Below are 22026 nucleotides of genomic sequence, written 5' to 3'. Positions count from 1 at the left end.
AAATGTTCGGTTGGACCCGAACTTAGCCTTTCCTTATTTGTTACAAATTGTTTTGGGCTATCGACACAACCTTATACAATTGAACTATAACAAAAATATTTTAACCAAGCAACAATGATAACTTTCAAAATATTATTTTTTTGTTTTCTCTTTTTATATTTTTCTTGTCAACTCGAATAAAATTCTCTTATTATTATCTTCCTCGCAATTTTTTTCATATTTACTCACTTTCTAATCTTTTTCTCGCCTTCCACGAATATTTCAAGACTAAAATTAGCCAGATCGGTTTGGCCGTTCTCGTTTTTTTGCGGCACAAACGAACAGCAATTCATTTTTATATTTTATTATTATCAAGCGACAATTTTTTTTAATTCCGCACAGGACCATTCAGAAGGTAATCGACCGTGCGAGTGATCTTAACCCCCCTCCCGTGCCTACGTGCCCGAGTGACGCCTACAACTCTACAACGCATAGTTAGCCGCCGAAAAATTTCAAAATTTTTATCTCGTGATATCTTTTGAATGGAATGTCAGAATCTAATAATTCAAAATGTTATATAAAGATTTTGAAGCGATCTTAAATAATAAATCATTTAGTTTGATAAGGATTAATACTAAGGTATAAATAAAGAACCTTTTCAAGTAGTGGTATTTTAATTATTTTTTTATATAAAATCGCTTAATGTGACAAAGCTATAATAGTTAGAGATATGATGTCGGGTGGTTTTTGTAGATAATGATAAGTTCTACAAAATTGTAGTACATCACTTTGTTATATCTTCAATCGTTTTCGCAGCATTCGCGATTAAAGACAGTTTTTGGTATTTTTTTTTACATTATCGGAGTTTTGCTAAGGAACCCTATTTTTTTTTAAACTAAATATAGCCTATGTCACTAAGGGATAGTATAGCTTTCCAACGGTGAAAGAATTTTTCAAATCGGTTCAGTAGTTTCGGAGCCTATTCGAGACAAACAAATAAAAAATCAAACCTTTCCTCTTTATAATATTAAAGTATAGATTAACATACATACAAGATGCAGACAAATGCATTCACCTAATATTTTTCAGCCTACCTAGATATGTATCATTCGAGTTTTTGTTTTGAATCTCACAACGCTAAATTACAGTTTACCTAAACATCATGAACACATCAGATGCTGCCACTCTGAATATTTTGGATGATAATGAAAAATTATCAAAACGAAACATCAGTTCTTTTCAGAACTGAATCCATCTTATTTTAATTTTTTCAGTACATAATATATTTGACCGTTTAGCTATTCAAACAGCTTAGTAACTACTCGAAGTTCATATAATTTTTCAATTACATTTTCATAGCTAGACGTCGTCATGGATAATCTTCATCAGAAACTGAAAATCGTCTTGCAAGGCGAAGAGAATACGCATCGCAATGGCGATAGAGAGTCGAGTAACGAGCATCGCTTTAAGGACTTCTCAAGCACATGCGCGAAAATCGATTATCGAGCGATCGCAGCAGCTTGCTGAACAAAATTTCAGAACCTCCAAATACGCGCTCGAGAATGGAGTACGAAACGTGTGCAGCGGCTTGAAGAGAAAAATATTAGCTCGCCTTAGGGAGTCGAATTCTGAGCGTTCCAAACGTCTTCATGATCAGAGAGAAAGACAACGGACATCAAAGACAACAAGTCGTTAAATATAATTTCGTGTTCGAATTTCTTCATTTTACTCTTTTTTAATGACCCCACGCAAAAAGGAGGAAGTACATACATACAATATGGGAGAGTGTGTAAAAATTTTAAGGCTGGTATTGTCACTGGCGAAGCGAATGAAATTTCAGTCGAATTTCGCCAGCTCGAATTATGAGTAGCGAACACTTGGCGAATTCGCCAAGAATAGGCGAACGAACCAGCGAAAATGAATATTTGGTATTGTCACTGGCGAATATGGAAAATTCGCTTCGCCTAAACTGTTAAAATCTGGCGAACGTTTATTTCATTCGCCAGTTCAATAGAATTCAAAAAAAATGTAAGGAAACTGTTATTTGAATCGCGAATTGAATTAAGAATGGAATGGAACGTGAGTACATTTTAATTAATTTATTTATTGCATTTAATTTATTAAACGTTTTCAGAATAAAAAAAAACTAACCAGAAGCAGATTGAGCTGATGGTGAAGCTATTGGAGAAAAATCCACAGCTAGCCAAAGGAATGACGTCGTTTGGGTCAACAAAACAAACTAGGATTGACTTGTGGGAAGATATAGCGGCTGAACTCAATAATATCGGCCCTCTACTACGTAGAGGAAGCGAATGGAATAAGGTAAAAATAAACCATTTCGATTGTATATATGTATATAAACACATTGATTTGTATATTACTTAGGTTTGGTTGGACTATAAATTAAAACTAAAGAAAAAAAATTCCAACAATCGAAGTGAGACTGTAGCCACAGGTGGGGGCCCTTACACTCAATCGCAAGGTATACAAGAAAAATGTATGAGCTAAAAAAAGAAAAATTGGAATTATATAAAAAAAAGAAGAAAGGAAGAAAGAAGAAAATATTGAGCAAAAAAGGAGACATAAAGAAAAAATTGAAATAAAATTAAAGGAATTAGAATTAAAACAAATTAAACACACAAAATAAAATAAGATTTTCAAATAATTAAAAATTAATTTTATTATTTTTATATTTTATATTACACAAACTTATGTACTAATGTATTTAGGGATGTAACTACAATATTTACAAAGAATTAGCTATTTGTCTTCGGCGACGATCCGCTGCTGAACCACTGAAGTTTTCTTCAACTGGTTCCAGTGGTACTACTACATCAACGAAAGTTTCTTGTTCAGGATCATTAACGCCATACTGCTTACAAATATTGTGTAAAGCACAGCACACATTAATAATCATTGTTGCTTTACTAGGAGAATATCGAAGTTTACGTTCACCTAGTATACAACGAAAACGGCATTTTGGCACTCCAATTGTCCTATCAACTACGTTCCTTGCCTTTGCATGTTTTTTATTAAATTTTGATTCCACTGTTCCTGATAAAGCATTTCGGTGAGTTGTCCATAGGTACTCATGTAGTGGAAAACCAGAATCACCTAAAATTTTAGTAAATATGTATGTAAATACATTCATAAATAAATAGCAAGTTAATGTATTTTTGTACCTAAATAAACTGAAATGTGATCTCCTCTTTGGTATGTGCGTTCCAAATATGTTTTTAATGTGCTATTATTCCACACAAATGAGTCGTGGGAAGATCCACCATATCTTGCATCAACGCACCTTATTACCATATCATGATCGCACGCCTAAATAAATGTATTTGTTAAGATGAAATAATAATAATTAAAAATTTATATGCTTAGTTGCTACTTACAATCATTGCGTTTATGCCGAAAAATCCCTTTCGATTTAGATATAAGTGCTTGTTTTCACTTGGAGCAATAATCGCAACATGCGTTCCATCAACGCAACCAACCACATTTGGAATTCCTGAATTAGTATAAAATTTTCTTCTTGTCAGTTGTTTATGTTCTTCACTTATGTCCGTTTTGATCCATACACAAAGAGTGGTTTCCAATATTGGGAGCATTTCATTCAAAATCAATGAAACAGCAAAACCTAATAAGAAATAATTTCCCACTGTTTGTTGATAGCTCCCGTGAGCCAGAAATCGAAGAATGCAACACAATTTCAACATTGGCGATATTGACGACGATAGATGATAAGGACATTTTTCCTTTATATTGTCTAACACATACATAAATGCATCCTTGCTTAGCCGAAAGTTTTCCTTAAACACATATATTCGGCATAAAGTTTAGATTAGATTAGATTATATAGTGAGGATTGCACCGCGACCTAAGGTCTATTGTGCCCTATCCAGTTATCACAGCACCACCTCCAACCCCGTTACGTTAAGAAACCTTAACGGTGATGCATGCGATACTTCCTATTTGGGGATATAGAGCCCCAATTGTCTGTCCCCTTTCCTACGCGATCGCCGAGCAGTCAAGGAGTAAGTGCTCTGGTGTCTCCGCTTCCGAATCGCAGAATCGGCAAAGATCCGACGAGTGGATTCCCAGTTAGTGCAGATGACACCGTAGTCTGCAGTGGCCGGTAAGAATGCCACTAATTGTCTCAGATTGTTCCTGTGGAGCGCCATTAACTGTTTGAATCATTTCAGATTGTATCCTCCGAGGAACAGTTTGGAGTGACGAAGTCCCTGTATGTGTAACCAGCAGCAATTCCTGCTTGCTACTTCCTCCTCTTGCAACGTGTCGACCAACCGCGATAAAGGGCTCCGGCCCTATTGGGCTGTCAGCTGTCGTGTAACCAGCAGCAATTCCTGCTTGCTACTTCCTCCTCTTGCAACGTGTCGACCAACCGCGATAAAGGGCTCCGGCCCTATTGGGCTGGCCTTCCTTGCCAGTTGGTCTGCGAGTTCATTTCCCTGTACGCCTTCATGCCCTGGAACTCAAATCAGGGTTATGCTGTTGTTGTTGCAAATCCTATTCAAATTGCCTATGCAGTCCATGACCAGCCCCGAGTCCACTTCGAAGGATGATATTGCCTGGAGAGCTGCTTGGCTATCGCTGATAATGGTTAAGCGCTCATTATGGTAGCTCCTGTCCAATATTACCTCTGCACAATTGGTAATGGCATAGACTTCAGCTTGGAAGATGCTGGGGAACTGACCCATGGATAAAGACAGCTTGAGGCGTGGCCCCGTTATCCCGGCGCCTATACCAACTGCTGTCTTTGATCCGTCTGTGTACCATTGTTGTGTGCTTCTGCGTATGAGTTCCTTGAGAGTGAGTCCTCCCATTCCCTTTTATTGCACATAACTGTTTTAAAACTCGGGAGGAGAGGAGTGGAGTCCTTCCGATGATATCCAATTGCCGGGCGCTTAACATCCTGCTGTTTCCTAGACTTGGTCTTGTTAGGGCCAGTAAAGTCTTATTGGCCAACCACAAAATGAAGTGGCGTGAGGTTCAGGATTGCCTCCAAAGCTGCAGTTGGACAAGTTCGCATTGCACTAGTGATGCATATACAGGCCAACCGCTGCAATTTGATGAGCTATTTTTCAGCTGTCGCCAAAGAGATCCTTGATGACCAAGCCACCGCTCCATAAGTGTTTACAGGCTTCACAATCATGATGTACATCCATCGCAGTATGTGCTACAGCCCCAGGTTTTACCTGCTAGGCGTTTGCACACCATTAGCGCTTTGGTGGATTTCGCCACCACGGAGTCCAAATGCTTCTTCCACCTCAGTTTCATATCTAGTAGTACTCCAAGATATTTTATTTCCTCTACCCTAGCTACCGCTTCGCCATTCAGTGTGATGGTACCCAGGGCTGGGAGCGATTTTCTTCTTGTGAAGGGGATAATGGCTGTTTTTGATTGATTTATGTTAAGTCCAACATTAATACACCATTTCCTCGCTAGGGTTAGCCCTCTTTGGACGATGTCTCCAAGAGTGCTTTCGAATTTGCCTCTGGCGATGATTACTATGTCATCCGCATATCCCTGACATTGTATACCTTTTTCTGTTAGTACCTTCAATAGCTCTTCTACGACTAGACTCCATAAAAGCGGAGATATAACCCCACCTTGGGGACAGCCTCTTGTCGTACCTAGTCGTATGCTGCGTTTCTGCGATTCTTGTACTAAGAACTGCACTTACCCATCTTACGATCGATAGGTCGATCCGCCTCCTGTTTAGGGCTCTAGTGACACTTGAGTGGGAGGTGTTATCAAACGCACCCTCTATATCTAGAAAGGCACACAGGACCACCTCAACAGTCGCAAATGTATCCTCTACCTCCGATACCAAGCTGTACAGAGCCGTGTCAGTTGATCTACCAACTCTGTAGGTGTGTTGACTTGAGTGTAACGGGTAGTGCTCTAATGCCACAGTCCTGATGTAGTTATCCACAATTTTCTCCATACCTTTCAGTAGGAAGGAGGTAAGACTGATTGGCCTGTAGGATTTCGCCAAAGAGTAGTCCCTACTACCAACTTTCGGTATGAAGACTACTTGTGCAATTCTACATTTTACCGGGATGTAAGCATGTGCTATCTCTCATCAGCCTGACTAGGTGATTGAGGATATGTTACTGACCATGCTGGAGTAGCGCTGAAAAAATACCATCCACTCCTGGTTATTTGTACTTCTTAAAGGTTCCAATGGCCCATCTTACTGAGTCGGTGGTGAAGATCCTTAGCCACTTCCAGTCCAGTGGACCAGGCATATGATCCTCCGCGGGAGTTAGCTGTTCCGTAGAGATCGATTTGGCAAGGGCTTTGTGGAGCCTGGCTGCCGCAGGGGTTGAGGAGACGTTTTCACAAAATTTCCTGAAGTTGTCTCTTTTTGCAATTACTGTACTCTGTCAGGTTTCTCCTGTATTCGGTCCATTCACCAGTGCGTTTGGCCTTGTTAAAAAGTCGCCGCACTACCTTCCTTAGTGATGAAAGTTTCTTGGACCACCATGGGTTTTTGTTTTTAACTTTCAGGGATGTCAGAGGGCAGCTTGCCTGAAATGCATCTATGATAATGTTCTCCATAATAACTGCCCTATCTTCGATCCCCCTACATTTGCTTTCACCACTGTTATACACAACACTCTCCGCGTTAAGTTCAAGAATATCGTTATACTTGGACCAATTCACGTTTCTTGGGTTTAACACCTTGGATTGGGAGGTGGTAAATCTTGGTCACCGGACACCCGCTCCACCTAGGCGGGGCGAATGTCCGGCTAAGCCTCTGCACCAACGACAAGGTGCCTACCGTCGCAGAGGCATAAAGTCTAATAGAATAACGAAAATCGTCATACATAGTATATGAGGGCTGAGGTAATTCCTGAACCGATTTCACTCATTTTCACCAGCAAGATACACTATCTCACATATTAACCGATTTATAACCATTTCTGGTACAGAGACACACTATTAGAAGAAAAAGATTTCCTCTGATATAATTAAAATATCTGAAAGATTTAACGATATTTTCGTTGAAAATTTATTCTATGGCAAATTTATTCTATGAAAAGTTATAGTCCGATTTCGACAATTTTTTCACAAGTGATGTCACAGATCATATGCAGTATTTGTGTAAAGTTTTATTCCGCTAGGGGGATGGGGTCATATGTGGAAGTTCACGTAAGTGAGGAAAGTTTCTGATTGTCATTCACTTGGGAGTGGCCAGGAATGATTCTTTTGCATATGACTCAAGCAGCTCATTACTTAAAAAAAAAACATCCTCAATGAAAGACCAATACAGAGCCTCGTACGAGGAACCCCACTTTTGATGACTACCCCTGCAAACGGTTTAAGGACGATTTGAGGGCATGCACCTAGAACGTCCGGACCCTTATTTGGGTAGGTGCCTCTGCCCAGCTGGTTGTTGTCCTCTTACAACTAAATGCTGAAATCACCGACATCCAAGAAGTTCGATGGACGGGACAAGGACGGAAGAAGGTGGACCCTTGCGACATCTACTACAGCACCCATATAAAGGAGCGCAAATTTGGTGTTGGATTTGTGGTGGGAGAGAGAATCCGTCGCCGAGTTCTGGCATTCACCCCGGTGGATGAACGTCTAGCCACAATCTCGATCAAAGCGAGGTTCTTCCACATATCGTTGATTTGCGTCCACGCCCCTACAGAAGAGAAGGACGATGTGATCAAATATGCCTTCTATGAGCGCCTGGCTAATCAACTTCGCTGGGGCCCGAAATATGGTTGTCTGTAGTACCAGATTCCAGCACAAGAAAATACATCAAGCAACGTGGCTGTCCCCTGTTCGAAACACGCGAAATCAAATCGATCTGATGCATGCATCATCTTCTTTGTAGAATATCGTCGGAATAAAGCATGCCTGACGTTTGGAATCTCTGTGTGCTCTGCCCAATCTATAAAAACGGAGACCCCACAATCTGCGCCAGTTATCGTGATATAAGTCTCCTCCATATCGCATACAAGTTCCTGTCGAGCGTATTGTGTGAAGGACTAAAGCCCACCGTCAATAAACTGATTGGACCTTATCAATGTGGCTTTAGACCTGGAAACTCCACCATGGACAAGATATTCACCATGCACCGAATCTTGAAAAAGATCCGAGAGAGTAGAATCGATACTAACCACCTTTTGTTCGATTTTAAAGCAGCTTTCGACAGCACGAAAAGAAGTTGCTTCTATGCCGCGATGTCTCAATTTGGTATCCCTGCAAAACTAATACGGCTATGTAAACTGACGTTGAGCAACACCAAAGGCTCCGTCAGGTTCGGGAAGGACCTCTCCGAGCCGTTCGATATCAAACGAGGTTTCAGACAGAGTGACTCACTATCGTGCGACTTCTTTAACCTGATGCTGGAGAAAATAATACGAGCTGCAGAGCTAAATAGAGAAGGTACAATCTTCTATAAGAGTGTACAGCTACTGGCGTACGACGATGATATCGATATCATTGGAAACAACAACTTTGAAGTTATAGATAATTTCGTCTACCTGGGAACCAGCATTAACAGCAATAACAATGTCAGCCTGGAAATCCAACGCAGAATCACTCTTGCCAACAGGTGCTACTATGGACTAAGTAGGCAATTGAAAAGTAAAGTCCTCTCTCGACGAACAAAAACCAAACTCTACAAGTCTCTCACCATTCCCGTCCTACTTTACGGTGCAGAAGCGTGGACGATGTCAACATCCGATGAGACGGCACTAGGAGTTTTCGAGAGAAAGGTTTTGCGGAAGATTTATGGTCCCTTAAGAATTGGCAACGGCGAATACCGCAGACGATGGAACGATGAGCTGTATGTGTTATTCGACGACATAGACATAGTCCAGCGAATAAAAAAAACAGCGGCTACGCTGGCTAGGTCATGTTGTTCGAATGGATGAAAGTGCTACAGCTCTGAAAGTATTCGATGCAGTACCCGCAGGTGGAAGCCGAGGAAGAGGACGACCTCCACTCCATTGGAGAGAACAAGGCTCTTGACGTTTGCATTCCATGCATTTGTTACATGATTTATGCAATTTATAATTGTAATATCATACGTTTGTTCGCCTACATAAGATATAGAGGGACTCTTCTAAAATTCTACCTCGATAGAAATATTTTTGATTTTGTATTATGCTCTGGTCGAAAATTTCGATTTAAGGAAGGAAAATTGTATGAAAGTTGCCTCCTATTGCCACTTCAAAAGTTCGAGTTATGGAGAACTTCGAGTTAGGGAAGGGAATTTGTATGAAATTTGGCTTCTAAACGCTATTGCCAATTCAAGTGTTCGAGTTATGGAGATCTTCGAGTTATAGAAGTTCGAGTTATGGAAGTTCCACTGTATTATAAAGTGAAGGAATGAGATGGAATTCAAAAATGTGTTATATGGGAATTTGATGTGGTCTTATGTTTTACCTGATATATATAGAGGTTATATCTAGCGTTTGATGGACAAAATAGTTATACTTTATGCAACACATTGAGATTATATGCAATTACGACAGATTACATAATATATTTTAGGAACGGTGATTACTGTTATCACTTTTTTGTTAGAATTCTGTGAAAGCCGGTTTAACAAAAATACACATTCAAATGCAAAAAACTAATTATCCGTTGATGTTCATTAAAAATTGCTGACTTGTATTTTGTTATGGACCGGCTTGACGGGCAGTTTTTAATTTTATGGACCAACAGTGTACAGCAAAACAAGAACAAAACTTTATGAAGAGTTCCTAGTTAATCAGTCTCAAATAGAAAAAGTAACCAAAAATACATTTTATATACAAGCATATATATATATAATATATATGTATATAATATATAATAGATATTATGTTAATTTTATTTAAGTTTGTTTTAGATTTTTAGCCGTTCATTTGTTTTCGATAAATGGCAAGTTAATTAATTATATTTCATTATTGTTGGTTCTCCATGAAATCTTCATATGACGAAAGAAAATAACTCGACTTTTTTATAATTATACAGAAATGCTAACATAACTTAATTATAAACTTTATACTTCTGTGTATATCAATTCTAAAATAAAGCTTTTGCATTTGTTTACTAAAGAGCGATTAGAGTATGGGGGGACCTTTTTATATGCTCCTTCCACTTTACTTTTATGCATTTCATTGTCAACATTCTATATATTCTTGGCATCAGAATTTTTTCCACACATATTCAAAACATTTGCTTGTTTGTGACGTTGAATTTCTTAACTCCCCCAATTACTCTTTCAGCTGCATTCATCTCAGTATTTAGGAACCCGTTAGCTCCATGCAGTTTCTCTCCCAGCACAACCTGTCCTATTTGTTTTGGTCTAACTCGCTTGCTATAAAATTGTCATCTGAAGTCGGTTAGAAATTAGTTTTGTATTGTAGGTCGTTCAATCTACTTCCATTCTGCAACCAAATTAATTTGCATCATGAAAGTGTTCGTTATACTTTTCGCTATAGTGGCTGTTGCTGCTGCCATGCCTCACAGATCTGGAGCAGGAGCTGGAGCTAGTGCCGCCGCTAATGCTGAAGCTAGTGCTGGTGCTCACGGTAGCGGTCGTCATGCTCGCGGTGGTCCTCACGGCGGCCCAAGATATGGAGGTCAAAGCGGTTATGGAGGCAGTTATGGCGGTTCAAGTTCATCTTCTGCTGCGTCTTCAAGTTCGTCCTCTCATGGAGGTCAATCCAGTACTTTCACTGAAACTCATACATCCACCACTGGTGAGGGTAAAGCAGATTCTGGTGCTAATGCAACCGCTGGCAGTAAAAAATAAATTAAAAAAAAACATCGAATAAAAACACCGATGCATCGAAAGTATATACAAAATTGTTTTAAAAACATTAAAACTGCGAATTAAGCATTTGTTTGTTTGCAACCGTTTACGACATATTACTTGTACAAGTTCTGAAAAATTACTATTAAAAACAGCTTTGCTAAATAAATTTGATGTGTAACAGTTTTTGTTAAAGGATTTAAAAATTATCTTATTCAATAGTTTCATTTTAGTTTATAAAAATAATATAAAACAATGATGTAGCAACAATTGTTAAGTATTTGAAAGCTAATTTATATAATTTAGGAGATTGTGTTTGTGAATTGTTCCAAATTCACAGCAAATTTTCTTCTAGCCTTCCAACTGGAGTGCTCAAATATATAAGGATAGCTCGTCTAACATATTTAACAAATTCTTTCTTTTCTGTTTATCTTCCAATTTAAAGTAGTTTTCCGAAATAACGAACGCATTAATTGTCAGGCCTGTTCGTTACATCGAATTTTTCGTTAAATCGAGTACTCACTTAGACGTATGTTTTTCAATAAAAACGAGTTAAACATCCGTAAATTGCTGTTTAATAAATTGTTTTATTAATTATTTGTTAAAAAATTGAAAACCATAACAAAACAGTTCAAATCCTATAAATTCTTCAAAAATGGGCCAATTCTCACACTTATACTTCTATTTGGTGCTGATCAATAATTTTAAGCTTTTTTATAAAATTTAACAATTTTTTTTTCAATCGCACATTTCTTTTGAATTTTTTCAAATTTTATTTTTAATTCTGGTTCGATGTTATTTGATTTTTTTCTCTTTCTTCTGTTCTGTTGTTCGTTAAACCGAGTACTTACAAATCCACGATGTTCGTTTTTTAAGGTACTCAATGTAACAAATTTGCTTGTTCGTTTTAAGCGGTTTTCGTTAAAACGAATATTCGTTATTTCGGAAAACAACTGTAATTTGACTAACTCATGATGATCAGCACAAATACTAAAGGAGTTTTCAGCTTTATCAGAACTATCAGAAGGGTCCATCTCCATCCCTTCGGCTTCTTTAATAGCATTAACCTTATTATTATGTAGTTACAAAACAATACTGTGTTTGAACCATCTTAAACGGCTTTACTTTTTGATAAAACGGTTTCTAATTCTTGGAATCCAAATGCTGATTTTGCAACTAAATTTAAAGTGTGTGCAGGACACAGAATGTGTCATCTTTTTCCAAAGGCTAAAAATGGGTCATTTTGTTATTTTTTATATATTTAATCTATTTTATTAATTAATGTTAATATTGATTACTTTTCATATTCCATGTGAATTATACGTAATTTGAACCTTTTGGATAAAGTATAACATATACCATAAGTATATAGGTATATAACTCAAACTTATTTTATGTTTATCCGATGTGAACATTCTCGTACTATATGTATGTATTACGCATTTTCATTGCGCAATGTATCAGTTTTAAATACTATTTTTTACTCTTCCAACATGTTAGTATCTACTTCTGTACATACATATGATTGACTTTATACCGAAAATGTGGGTAAATTTGTAAGATGACTTAATGAAATTAAGGGAGCTTTCTTTCCGAATGATAATATGTCCCGTAGCTGAAAATGGATAAAATTATATACATATATCGGTCAATAAGTAACATACATATCTGAGCTAATGAAGTGAACGAAAATCTTAAATATATTATAATTCGCACTATAAATCAACGCTGAATATGAATGAAATCAGCAAAATGTTCGGCAGTATCTGAACTGTGTGCTTCCATACTTATTTACACGCACATTCAAGCCCAAGTGAAACCTGTTATTCATTACTATATTAGTGCCTATTTAAGTAAACTTCTTCGTAAGAATGGGGATTTCTTTTCGCCGACAACAATTTTTTAATGTGTTAAATCGTAAATAAACTTTTGTGATACATAAATTGTTATAATACTTTTGCATTTCCGTTTAATATTATTATTCAGCCACATCAAGCGCACTCAACTCGATTGAATATCTGCAAAATTTACGTTTATATAGAAAAATGTTAAATTGAAAGTAAATACCTGGAGCATTTGTTTGAAATTTGTAATATGTTTTCTAAAGTAATAAATTCCCAAATTGATATACAATAGGTGAGGTGATACAGGTGAGGGTATCAAAAAGACTCCGTGATGGAGAATCTGAAAATCTTCTTGCAAGTCGAAGAGAATACGCATCTCAATCGCGTGCCAGAGAGTCGAGTAACGAGTGTGCAGCGGCTTGAAGAACAAAATATTAGAAATATTTGTACAAGCTCGCACTAGGGCGTCGAACTAGGAGCGTTCCCAACGCCTTCGTAATCAGAGAGAAATACAACGGACACCAAAGACTAGAGGTGGTATCAAGTTTTAGCTCAATACAAATTAAATATAATTTCGTATACGAATATTCCTCATTTTACTTTTTTTAAATGAACCCACACAAGAAACGGGAAAAAAACATACTTATGTATGGGAGAGTGTGTATAAGTGTGTAAAACCTTATATATATAGAAGCCGGAGCGGTCTGCTAGTATACATACTATATAAAGACTAATATTATGTATTTATATGTCAGCCCTTCTGACTGATTTTAGTTTATTGTATATGCCGGTCGATATGTGAGCTTTTTGAATGTGTGTAATTAGGTGAATATGGCTTGTTAACCATAATGTGATTTTGTGCTATGACATCGGTTCACACCTTCTCTTAATAAGAAATATGCATATAAACAATAAGCCAAAATTTCAAATTAAGTAAGGAAAAACATCAGAAACCTTAAATTTCATTATACAGATGGTAGAGAAGGGCTGCATTCAAATTGGTATACACAATTTTAAATGGGCGTGGCTCCACCCACTTATGGGTCAAAAACCATGTCTCCGAAACTACTTGACCAGTTTCAATGAAATTCGGTTTGCACTATTTTTCTTGGATCCCAATAATATGTTGTGAAAATAGATTATAAAAAAAGCACTAGTGAAGATATCGGAACAGAACTTTGCATAAATACTGTATTTATAGTGTGACACCTCCCTTCTAAAAATCGTCGAAATCGTCGAAATCGGACCATACGTTTTCAAGACCCCATATATCAAACATGAGGACCTCAGTGCTTCTAATGTTTTTTGTCGAAAATATATGTAAGTCTCTCAGATATTTTGAAGTAATTTGTTGGGAATACTTTTCTTCTAATAATATGTCTCCGTACCAGACATAACTTCACCAAGCTACCATATACCTAATAATATGGTTTCCAATTTTCGATGGAATTTATACCATATATATGCCGAATATATGGGTCAAATTGCGAGAGTATAAAATGTTCGGTCCCTACCGAACTTAGGCCTTCCTTACATGTTTTAAATATAAAAATTATGATTTTCATCTGTTATATAAACTTGATCGAAAAATGTTATATGTATGTACACGATTTGATAAAAATAAAAAGAAAATGTTGACTATGTCGATTTTAGTTTTTTGTCCTTTTTAATAACTTACCTACTATAAATAATAATAGCGTCATCAGTAAGCAAAATTCGAAGGAAAATATTGCGATTTTGGAGGCTAACTATGAAAAACGTAAAATGTACTTTTTTACATATTACTCAATCTTGTATTTTGTTATTTTTTAACATGCAGGTGAAGAAATAATCAAGAAAGTTCGTGCTTTGAACTTCTACACATGTCGATTGATTATTCTAATGAAGATAATTATTATAATGAAGAATGCAAATTTCGCATTGGAATATTGATTAAGAATTGTTTGACATTGTTCTTAATAATATGATTTATGGTCTATGGGGACCTCTAAATATAATGTCACCACGTAGAGATAATGGAAAATTTGTGAAACGTTTTCCAAAACCATATCTAACTGATACTATCACCTGAAAATAATATTTTCATTTTTTTGGACGTACCAGGTAAAATATATTTGACTGGTAAAATATTCCTCATTCCATTAATACTTCCGCGCATTCGAGGGCAAAATTATATTACATTGACAATTGCTTAATCATGCATTGCAGTAACCTTGGTTAAGGATGGACGGATCACGAAGAAATATGTAATATACTCTACTGTCACTGTCTGTTTTTGATAGAAATGCACCTATGACGAGGTTTCATTTAATATGCCTCAATGCGATATGAAGTTACACAATATATTCGACTCCCACAGAATTTGTGGCTATCAAATATGAAGTAATGACAATATTATTTCTAAATTTGCGAGATTACACTACCTACCATGTTCAAATTTTAGCCACAAACAATTAAAATTGCTTCAAATTTAAATTCACTGGATTTACCTTTAATAAATTAATTTGGAACCACGTTTTTTGAAGCCTTGTTTACTATGACTATAAATAAAGCAACGAAAGATTTAGAAAATCCGTGATTTTCTCACGATCAATTATATGTCGCATGCCCTATCGTTGGAAAATCATCGAAATCATTGTTTACGCATACTACTGAGCGAACAAAAATATTCTACGTCCATTGACATTAATGATAAATTAAGTTTATTGTTAATTAAAACAAAATACCTGTTATAAAATAGTTCGAGTTTGAAATCATATCAAAACGGTTCAGATTGTTACAGTTATACAAAAATGGAAAGAGTATATTAGATTAAAGACGTATATACAGAACATCGTCTGTGGGGCCGCCCAGTTTAATAAGAACTAAACATTATTCAGCAGTGCATGCTAATAGTTCATCAAACACTTCTATTTCAAATAGATCATTCCCTTGTAAATATCTCACTTATGGCTTTTGTGTTTAATCGGATATCTCCTTTTGGTTTTCAAATAACAGAACCTCTCAACAATAGCTTATCTATAATTAATTCATAAATGTTTATGTGTATACTAATTACTATATATTCGTAAAACAAATTTGTTTGATTTGTTTACTAAAGAGCGCTTTGAGTGTGAATCTATATGCAAATTTTTCAATGTCAGCTATTTGGGGGAACTTTTTCATCTGCTCCTTTAACTTTACCTTCGTACATTTGATATATGTATTTATTATAGCAAGCTCTTTTTGTTGTAAATAGTTGCTGTTGTTCGCGTCAGATAATTTTTCACACATATTGGAAATTATTGCTTGTGTGTGTCATCATCGTTGAATCTCTTAACCACCCTTGTAGTAGTTTCTCTCTCCGCACAACCTGTAATATTTGTTTTGGTCTAACTTGCTTGCTATAAAATGCCATCGTATCTTAGTGAAAAGTTAGTTTTGTTTCGTAGTTCGTTACATCTACTTCCATTCCGCAACCAAATCAATCCGATCATGAAAGTGTTCGTTGTTCTTTTCGCTGTAGTGGCTGTCGCCTGTGCTATGCCTCACAGACCAGAAGGTGGAGCTGGAGCTAGTGCGGCCGCTAATGCCAATGCCAATGCTGGTGCTTACGGTGGTGGTGGATTTGGTGGTCAACCTGGAGGTCATCATGGTGGTGGCGGTTTCGGCGGTGGTCATAATGGCGGTCATCACGGTGGTGGCGCTTTCGGTGGTGGTCATCATGGTCCTGGTGGCAATTATGGTGGTGGTCAGCGGGGTCCCGGTGGAGATTATGGTGGCCATGGAGGCAGTTATGGCGGTTCAAGTTCCAGTTCTTCTTCCTCCTCGTCTTCAAGCTCGTCCAATTATGGAGGTAAATCTGAAACTTTTACGGACACCAAATCAAGCACCTTCGGCAACGGTGTAGCAAACGCTGGCGCTAGTGCATCTGCCGGTAGTAAATAAATTGATAATTGCTCTAACATTCACCTCAAACTGCCCGACTTTTTACCTTTAAGCTTATGTGATTTATGAAAAACTAAGTAAACAAATAAATAATAAAAAAATCAAAATACTCAGTTTATTTAATTTTAAGCATTAAAAATGTGGATACAAAACCAACAATTATGCTTAGAATAATGTGTTCAACAACTAAGAAGTTAGTATATCAATTCAATTTAGTGTAAAATAGGTAGCACAATGAACGTGGCACACAATCGAGTGCTTCAATATTAACTAAATTCAGGAAAAGTTAGTGTTGACCATTACAATGTATATTGAAATCCCTACTATGTAGAGATTCTTACTGCATCGAACTAACGTCCCCAAATAATGTTTTAAATAAACAAATGACAATAAATAACTTGAAAGTTATGCTCTACTAGTAAATACAATTTAAGTATAGAACTCTAACTCTATAAGGGCATTCTTGTGCGGAACCTATAATAGTAATAGTGAGTTAACAAGAAGTTTATCTGCGTAAACAGTGGCGTTATGATACTCGGTAGCAACAATTATGGCAATTGATATATACTAATAATATGAGGTTGATTTTAATATAACTATTTAAAATATAAACCAAAATGTACTTATAGTAAAGAAGTTAAGAGAGAGCACATGACCTTCCACCCATAATTGCATTTCATTCACAGTTACGTCGAATAACAAATATAATATTTATATTGCACCATTTCATATCATAAAGTTTTGCCCATACATGCCCAGCATCCTTGATACTTGCAATTTGGAGAGTATAAAATGTTTGGCTGCAACCGAATTGTGCGCTTCCTTACTTGTTTACACGCATATTCAATTCCAAGTCAAACCTGTTAGTTAATACTTTATTAATGCCTTAAGTATTTAAGTAAACATCTGAAACAATCTGAACGGGGATTTCTATTAGCCGAGATTCACAGAATTCACACACAGAATCAAGCCAACAAAAATGTTTAGATTTGTTAGTAAATGAACTTTTGTTACAAATTGTTTCGAATTCTATTTGCTATTGCATTTCTGATTCAAATTATTATCTATTCTGCCAGTTCGAACGTGCTCAACTCAATTGAGTATTTGAAAAAATTATGTTTTTCTTGGAAACTATTAAATTAACACTTCTTTGAAAATGCCAATAAAAATATTAAAAAATTTTTTGTGATTTGTTTTCTAAAATAATAATTTCCTAATCTGACAAATTCAACTCCTTGAAAGCATGCCAGATAAACGCAATCGGTTCATACTATCCCTTAGTCCGTCGATATGTGAGCTAGTGATCATGAATATATGGTAGTAGAATCTAGGTCAAAATTTACCAATTAGTATAACTAATTTTTTGAATAATCCACAAAATATATAATCTTTCTGATGCTCAATCTTGCATTGAAGGAACATAGTATAACATAATCTCGAGAGATGAATATATATGTATGTATGTATATATACGTATGTACAAATATTGGTGTTGGTATTCGATTGTGAATATAGGGAGATGTGAAATGTAGTTTTTACTTTTTTGTTTGTTTGGCTTTACCGTTTGCGCTTACACGCGCTTACCAAATGATTCCGAACCCGACAGAAGTTCACTCAAATGTATATTTACATACATACATATGTATATTAAAAGAAATATATTAACTCTCGAATCCAAAGTCTTATAGACACTGAAATTGGAAAATACACCTATATTGCCACTTAGCTTTTGCTATAAAAAAGCTGACGTTGGCCAAAACTGTGTTAGTTTGATTTTGTGAACGGGACTTAGTAGATAGTAACGGAATTTCCCCACGCAATGAAACTGTTTGTAATACTTTCCGCAATTGTGGCAGTTGGTTGTGCTATGCCACAATTTGGTGGCGCCAATGCCAACTCTAACGCTAATGCGCAAGCAGGGGCTCAAGGTGGTGCTGGAGGACCCTTTGGTTATCAACCTGGTTTTGGTGGTGGCTTTGGCCGAAATCCTGGTTATGGTGGCGGTTTTGGCGGAAATCGTGGTTATGGTGGTGGCTTTGGCCGCAATCCCGGCTATGGTGGTGGTTTTGGTGGAGTTCCTGGATTCGGAGGGGGTTTCGGTTACAACCCTGGTTACGGTGGTTCACCCGGCTTTGGTTCACAAGGCTTTGGTTCACCCGGTTTTGGCAATGCCAACGCCAACGCCGATGCCAGTGCGAACGGTGGTTTCGGAGGAAGTTCGGCCAGTGCAAATGCTGGTGCATCTGCTAGCTCTGGTGGCTTCGGTGGCTTCGGTGATTCCAGTTCCAATGCAAATGCCAATGCAGGAGCTGGAGATTTTTAAAAATAAAAACAATTGTATTATAAATTGTGGATAAATTTCTATACATATGCTCACATTGTCATCCAGCACATTAAATTGTGCTCATATATTTCAGACTGCTCAATTGCGCTTCACTAGGATATAATTAATTTATAATTATTGCCAATATTTGGAAAATTGAAAAAATAAAAAAGTCCGCTATAAGTTAACTAGTGTGTGTATGGCATTTTTGAGGGGTGGTCATGAGGGGTGTGCATATCATCTAAAAGCGTCGCAAATTTTGGTTTTTGTTGATGGCATTATGAACCAGCACACTTTTCTGTAAATTTTGAGATATAGATTGAAAGAATTCGCCATCAAAATTGGTATTAAGGATTCATTTAAATTATATCAGGATAATGACCCAAAATATAATAAAGCCCATATCGTAAGGCCTTGGTTGCTTGTTCCAAAGTTATCGAAACGCGGACTCAATATCCTGACAAAAATCCAATAAAAAATATGGCAATAATTGCTTATTGAAAATTATAGCGAATATGTCAAATCGTTTGAGCGAAGTTATAAAAAACCAAGGCAATAACACAAAGTACTTAAAACTGAAAAAAATTACCAATAAAACCGAATATTAAAGTTGCGTGAATTTTTGACTATTTTGTTATTTTTAATTATTTTGTAGTATTATTCCAACAAAAAAATTTTGATATGTACATATATTCTTAGCTAAAATATAAAACTACATTTTGACATTCAAAAACTTTACTTCATTATTGATTTTATCCATTTTATCTGCACTTAAAGTGTTTGAAATAAAAAACCGAATATTAAAGTTACTCACTATAGTTTACCAGTCTTACTGTACTGATTGACCAACACAATCGCTTGATCATTAAATGCATAACACGGTAAAACGATAGCTATTCTATGGAAAGTTTTTTTTTTATTTTTATAATTTTAAAGCCACATAGTGTTACCCCAGCTCTTTTTTCTGGCATCAAGAGTCGTTGATCACCTTGGTCTTGGTCGCAAAACAATATTTTGGCACTCGAGTTGAGAGAGCTGTTATCGCCTTTATATATAATTATCATCTATTTGTTAATTATAAAAGTGATAAAACATGAATGGCAAAGGGTTTTTTATCTCTTTATTCAACGCGGTTGCACACGTTTTTGGGTTGTCACACACAAAATCTTCGGGAGAAACGCAATAAAAAGGTTGTTTTTTTAAATAAAGTCTGCTTTTAGCTTGAAACACTGAATCCAACTTCTTTAATGCTTCTGAAAATTACATTACCTGGGACTGTGCTAAACAGACCTCCATGACGGAGATAATCTCCTCATTCGGCTCAAATTTCTGTACAGTGCCACATATGGAGAATACGGCAGATGGCTTAGCAGTTAATATGTAGCTTAAATCAACTAGTTGGGGTTGGCGGAGTTGTTATAGTTGAAGACCATTTTTGACTTTCCCAAACATTTAAAATCTTCAATTTGTTGTTGAATGAGCCAATAATTCGGCATAATAAAGCCCAGTGACCATTTCGACCCTTATATATACTGTTAATCGACTTTGTACATTCTGGAAAAAATCGCACTATTTACGCAATAATAATAAGTCTGATATTGCCAACATTACCGGCAGTTCATGCGTAAATTTGCACAGTTATACATATATGGTTGTACATTTTGTCGAAGGTGATGACGTCATCGTCTAATTTATAAAATATTATAGACGTTTACTACGAACCTTTCACTGTCATGCATATTTAAGTAAATCATGGTGAGCCGGTTTAAAAGTTTATGATTGTTTGTCTACAAGAAGAAATTAAACAAAACCAAAGACAGAGAGATTTCTGCAAACCATTTCCAGCCCCTCTGCCATTTATTTGTTGGGTGTGCTCGTGACTGCGCTACAAGACAAATTAATAATTCATAAGGCGATCATTTTGCGCTAATCAAAAACAACTTCTATGACGACAAAACAAAACAAAACAAAATATCGGATATCAAAACATTGCTCAGAGTGCTGCTTAATTTAGGCAGACATAAATTTATATATTTGTTGTCCATTGGTCAAAAGAAAAACTCGTAGAGAGTTTTTCGTGATAGAAAAATGGAGACATCCATGGTAGTCATTGTTGGAAAACTCTTTCCCTTCATTGAACTCTGAAGCATTATCCAATTTCACTGCCCGAGTGCAGGGAAGCTCTTCAGCTAAAACTGGTCAAAACTGACAATGTCTTGCGACGTAGAAAAAACGTAATATGTATTTGTAAGATACCGTTTTAAAGCTGATGTAGCTCAAAAACCAGTGATTAGCAAATTTTTCAGAACTTTGATTTAAGTTCGCCCGCAAATAATGTCGCATCCCTATGGCTATAACCTGTTCTTAGTTTGAGTGTGTATTTACAAACGCTAGTTATATTATCCCAAATCTCAGTGAAAACGTTTAAGCTTTCGAACAAAACACGTTTTGCATAAATTAGTAGAAAATTATAATGTCCATAAAATGTTTTAATTTTTATGGCGCCGCTAATCTTTATAAAATAAGCATTCAAACTAAAAACACCAACAAAAGTTGCTAATAAATAGTAAGGAAACACTAAATTAAGGTGAAACCGAACATTGGATTCAGCAATTCTACATATACGACGGTAATTCTCGCTATTATTTGAACGTGTTACAAAGTCATTGTACTCTAAGCAACATGTTGCGCGTGTATTTAGCAGCGGAGATAACAAACAATTTTGATGAAATATTGATTAAGAACAAATCGGTTATTTATTTGCCATGTCAATTTTGTTTTTAAGCTTCCAAAATTCGAAGAACCGAAGCAGATATCTGTACGTGCAGGTAAGCATGTATGTATGTATGTATATAACAGACATGCGGAAATATTCAAAAACTAAGATAAATAGTTATAGTCCGATTTTACAACCCTTACTAAAAATTAAATACCTTGAGTTACCGAAAATTAAATAATCTATACTACTGTTATAAAGAGGAAAGATGTGTATGTATGTTTGCAATGAATGAACTCAAAAACTACTGTGCAGAATTAAAAAATTCTTTCACCATTGGAAAGCTGCATTCACCCCGAGTAACATAGGCTATATTTATTGCTAGAATCTCAAGTTTCTGGAAAATGGTTACATGTGAGGTTATCAAAAAGATTCCGTGATCGAG

General features: G+C 36.3%; 3 protein-coding genes across 3 annotated transcripts; all 3 read left to right on the top strand.

Moving 5' to 3' along the window:
- Positions 1–10426: 10426 nt before the first annotated feature.
- LOC105218903 (keratin, type I cytoskeletal 9-like) lies at positions 10427–10771 on the top strand. Its single transcript, XM_029044656.1, has one exon. It carries the CDS (start codon positions 10427–10429, stop codon positions 10769–10771), a length of 345 nt encoding a protein of 114 aa, XP_028900489.1.
- A 5219-nt stretch (positions 10772–15990) lies between these two features.
- LOC105218904 (holotricin-3) lies at positions 15991–16649 on the top strand. The gene has a single exon (XM_011194776.3). The coding sequence runs from the start codon at positions 16006–16008 to the stop codon at positions 16540–16542; it is 537 nt and encodes a 178-aa protein (XP_011193078.1). The 5' UTR covers positions 15991–16005; the 3' UTR covers positions 16543–16649.
- Positions 16650–18290: 1641 nt separating this feature from the next.
- Positions 18291–19053, top strand: LOC105218898 (keratin, type II cytoskeletal 3). Its single transcript, XM_011194770.3, has one exon. The coding sequence runs from the start codon at positions 18362–18364 to the stop codon at positions 18863–18865; it is 504 nt and encodes a 167-aa protein (XP_011193072.2). The 5' UTR covers positions 18291–18361; the 3' UTR covers positions 18866–19053.
- Positions 19054–22026: the final 2973 nt, after the last annotated feature.

This window comes from Zeugodacus cucurbitae, chromosome 3 (genome assembly GCF_028554725.1).
Source record: "Zeugodacus cucurbitae isolate PBARC_wt_2022May chromosome 3, idZeuCucr1.2, whole genome shotgun sequence".
Lineage (NCBI taxonomy): Eukaryota > Metazoa > Arthropoda > Insecta > Diptera > Tephritidae > Zeugodacus > Zeugodacus cucurbitae.
Note: the sequence above shows the minus strand (reverse complement) of the source record. Positions and strands in the feature narration are given on the sequence as shown.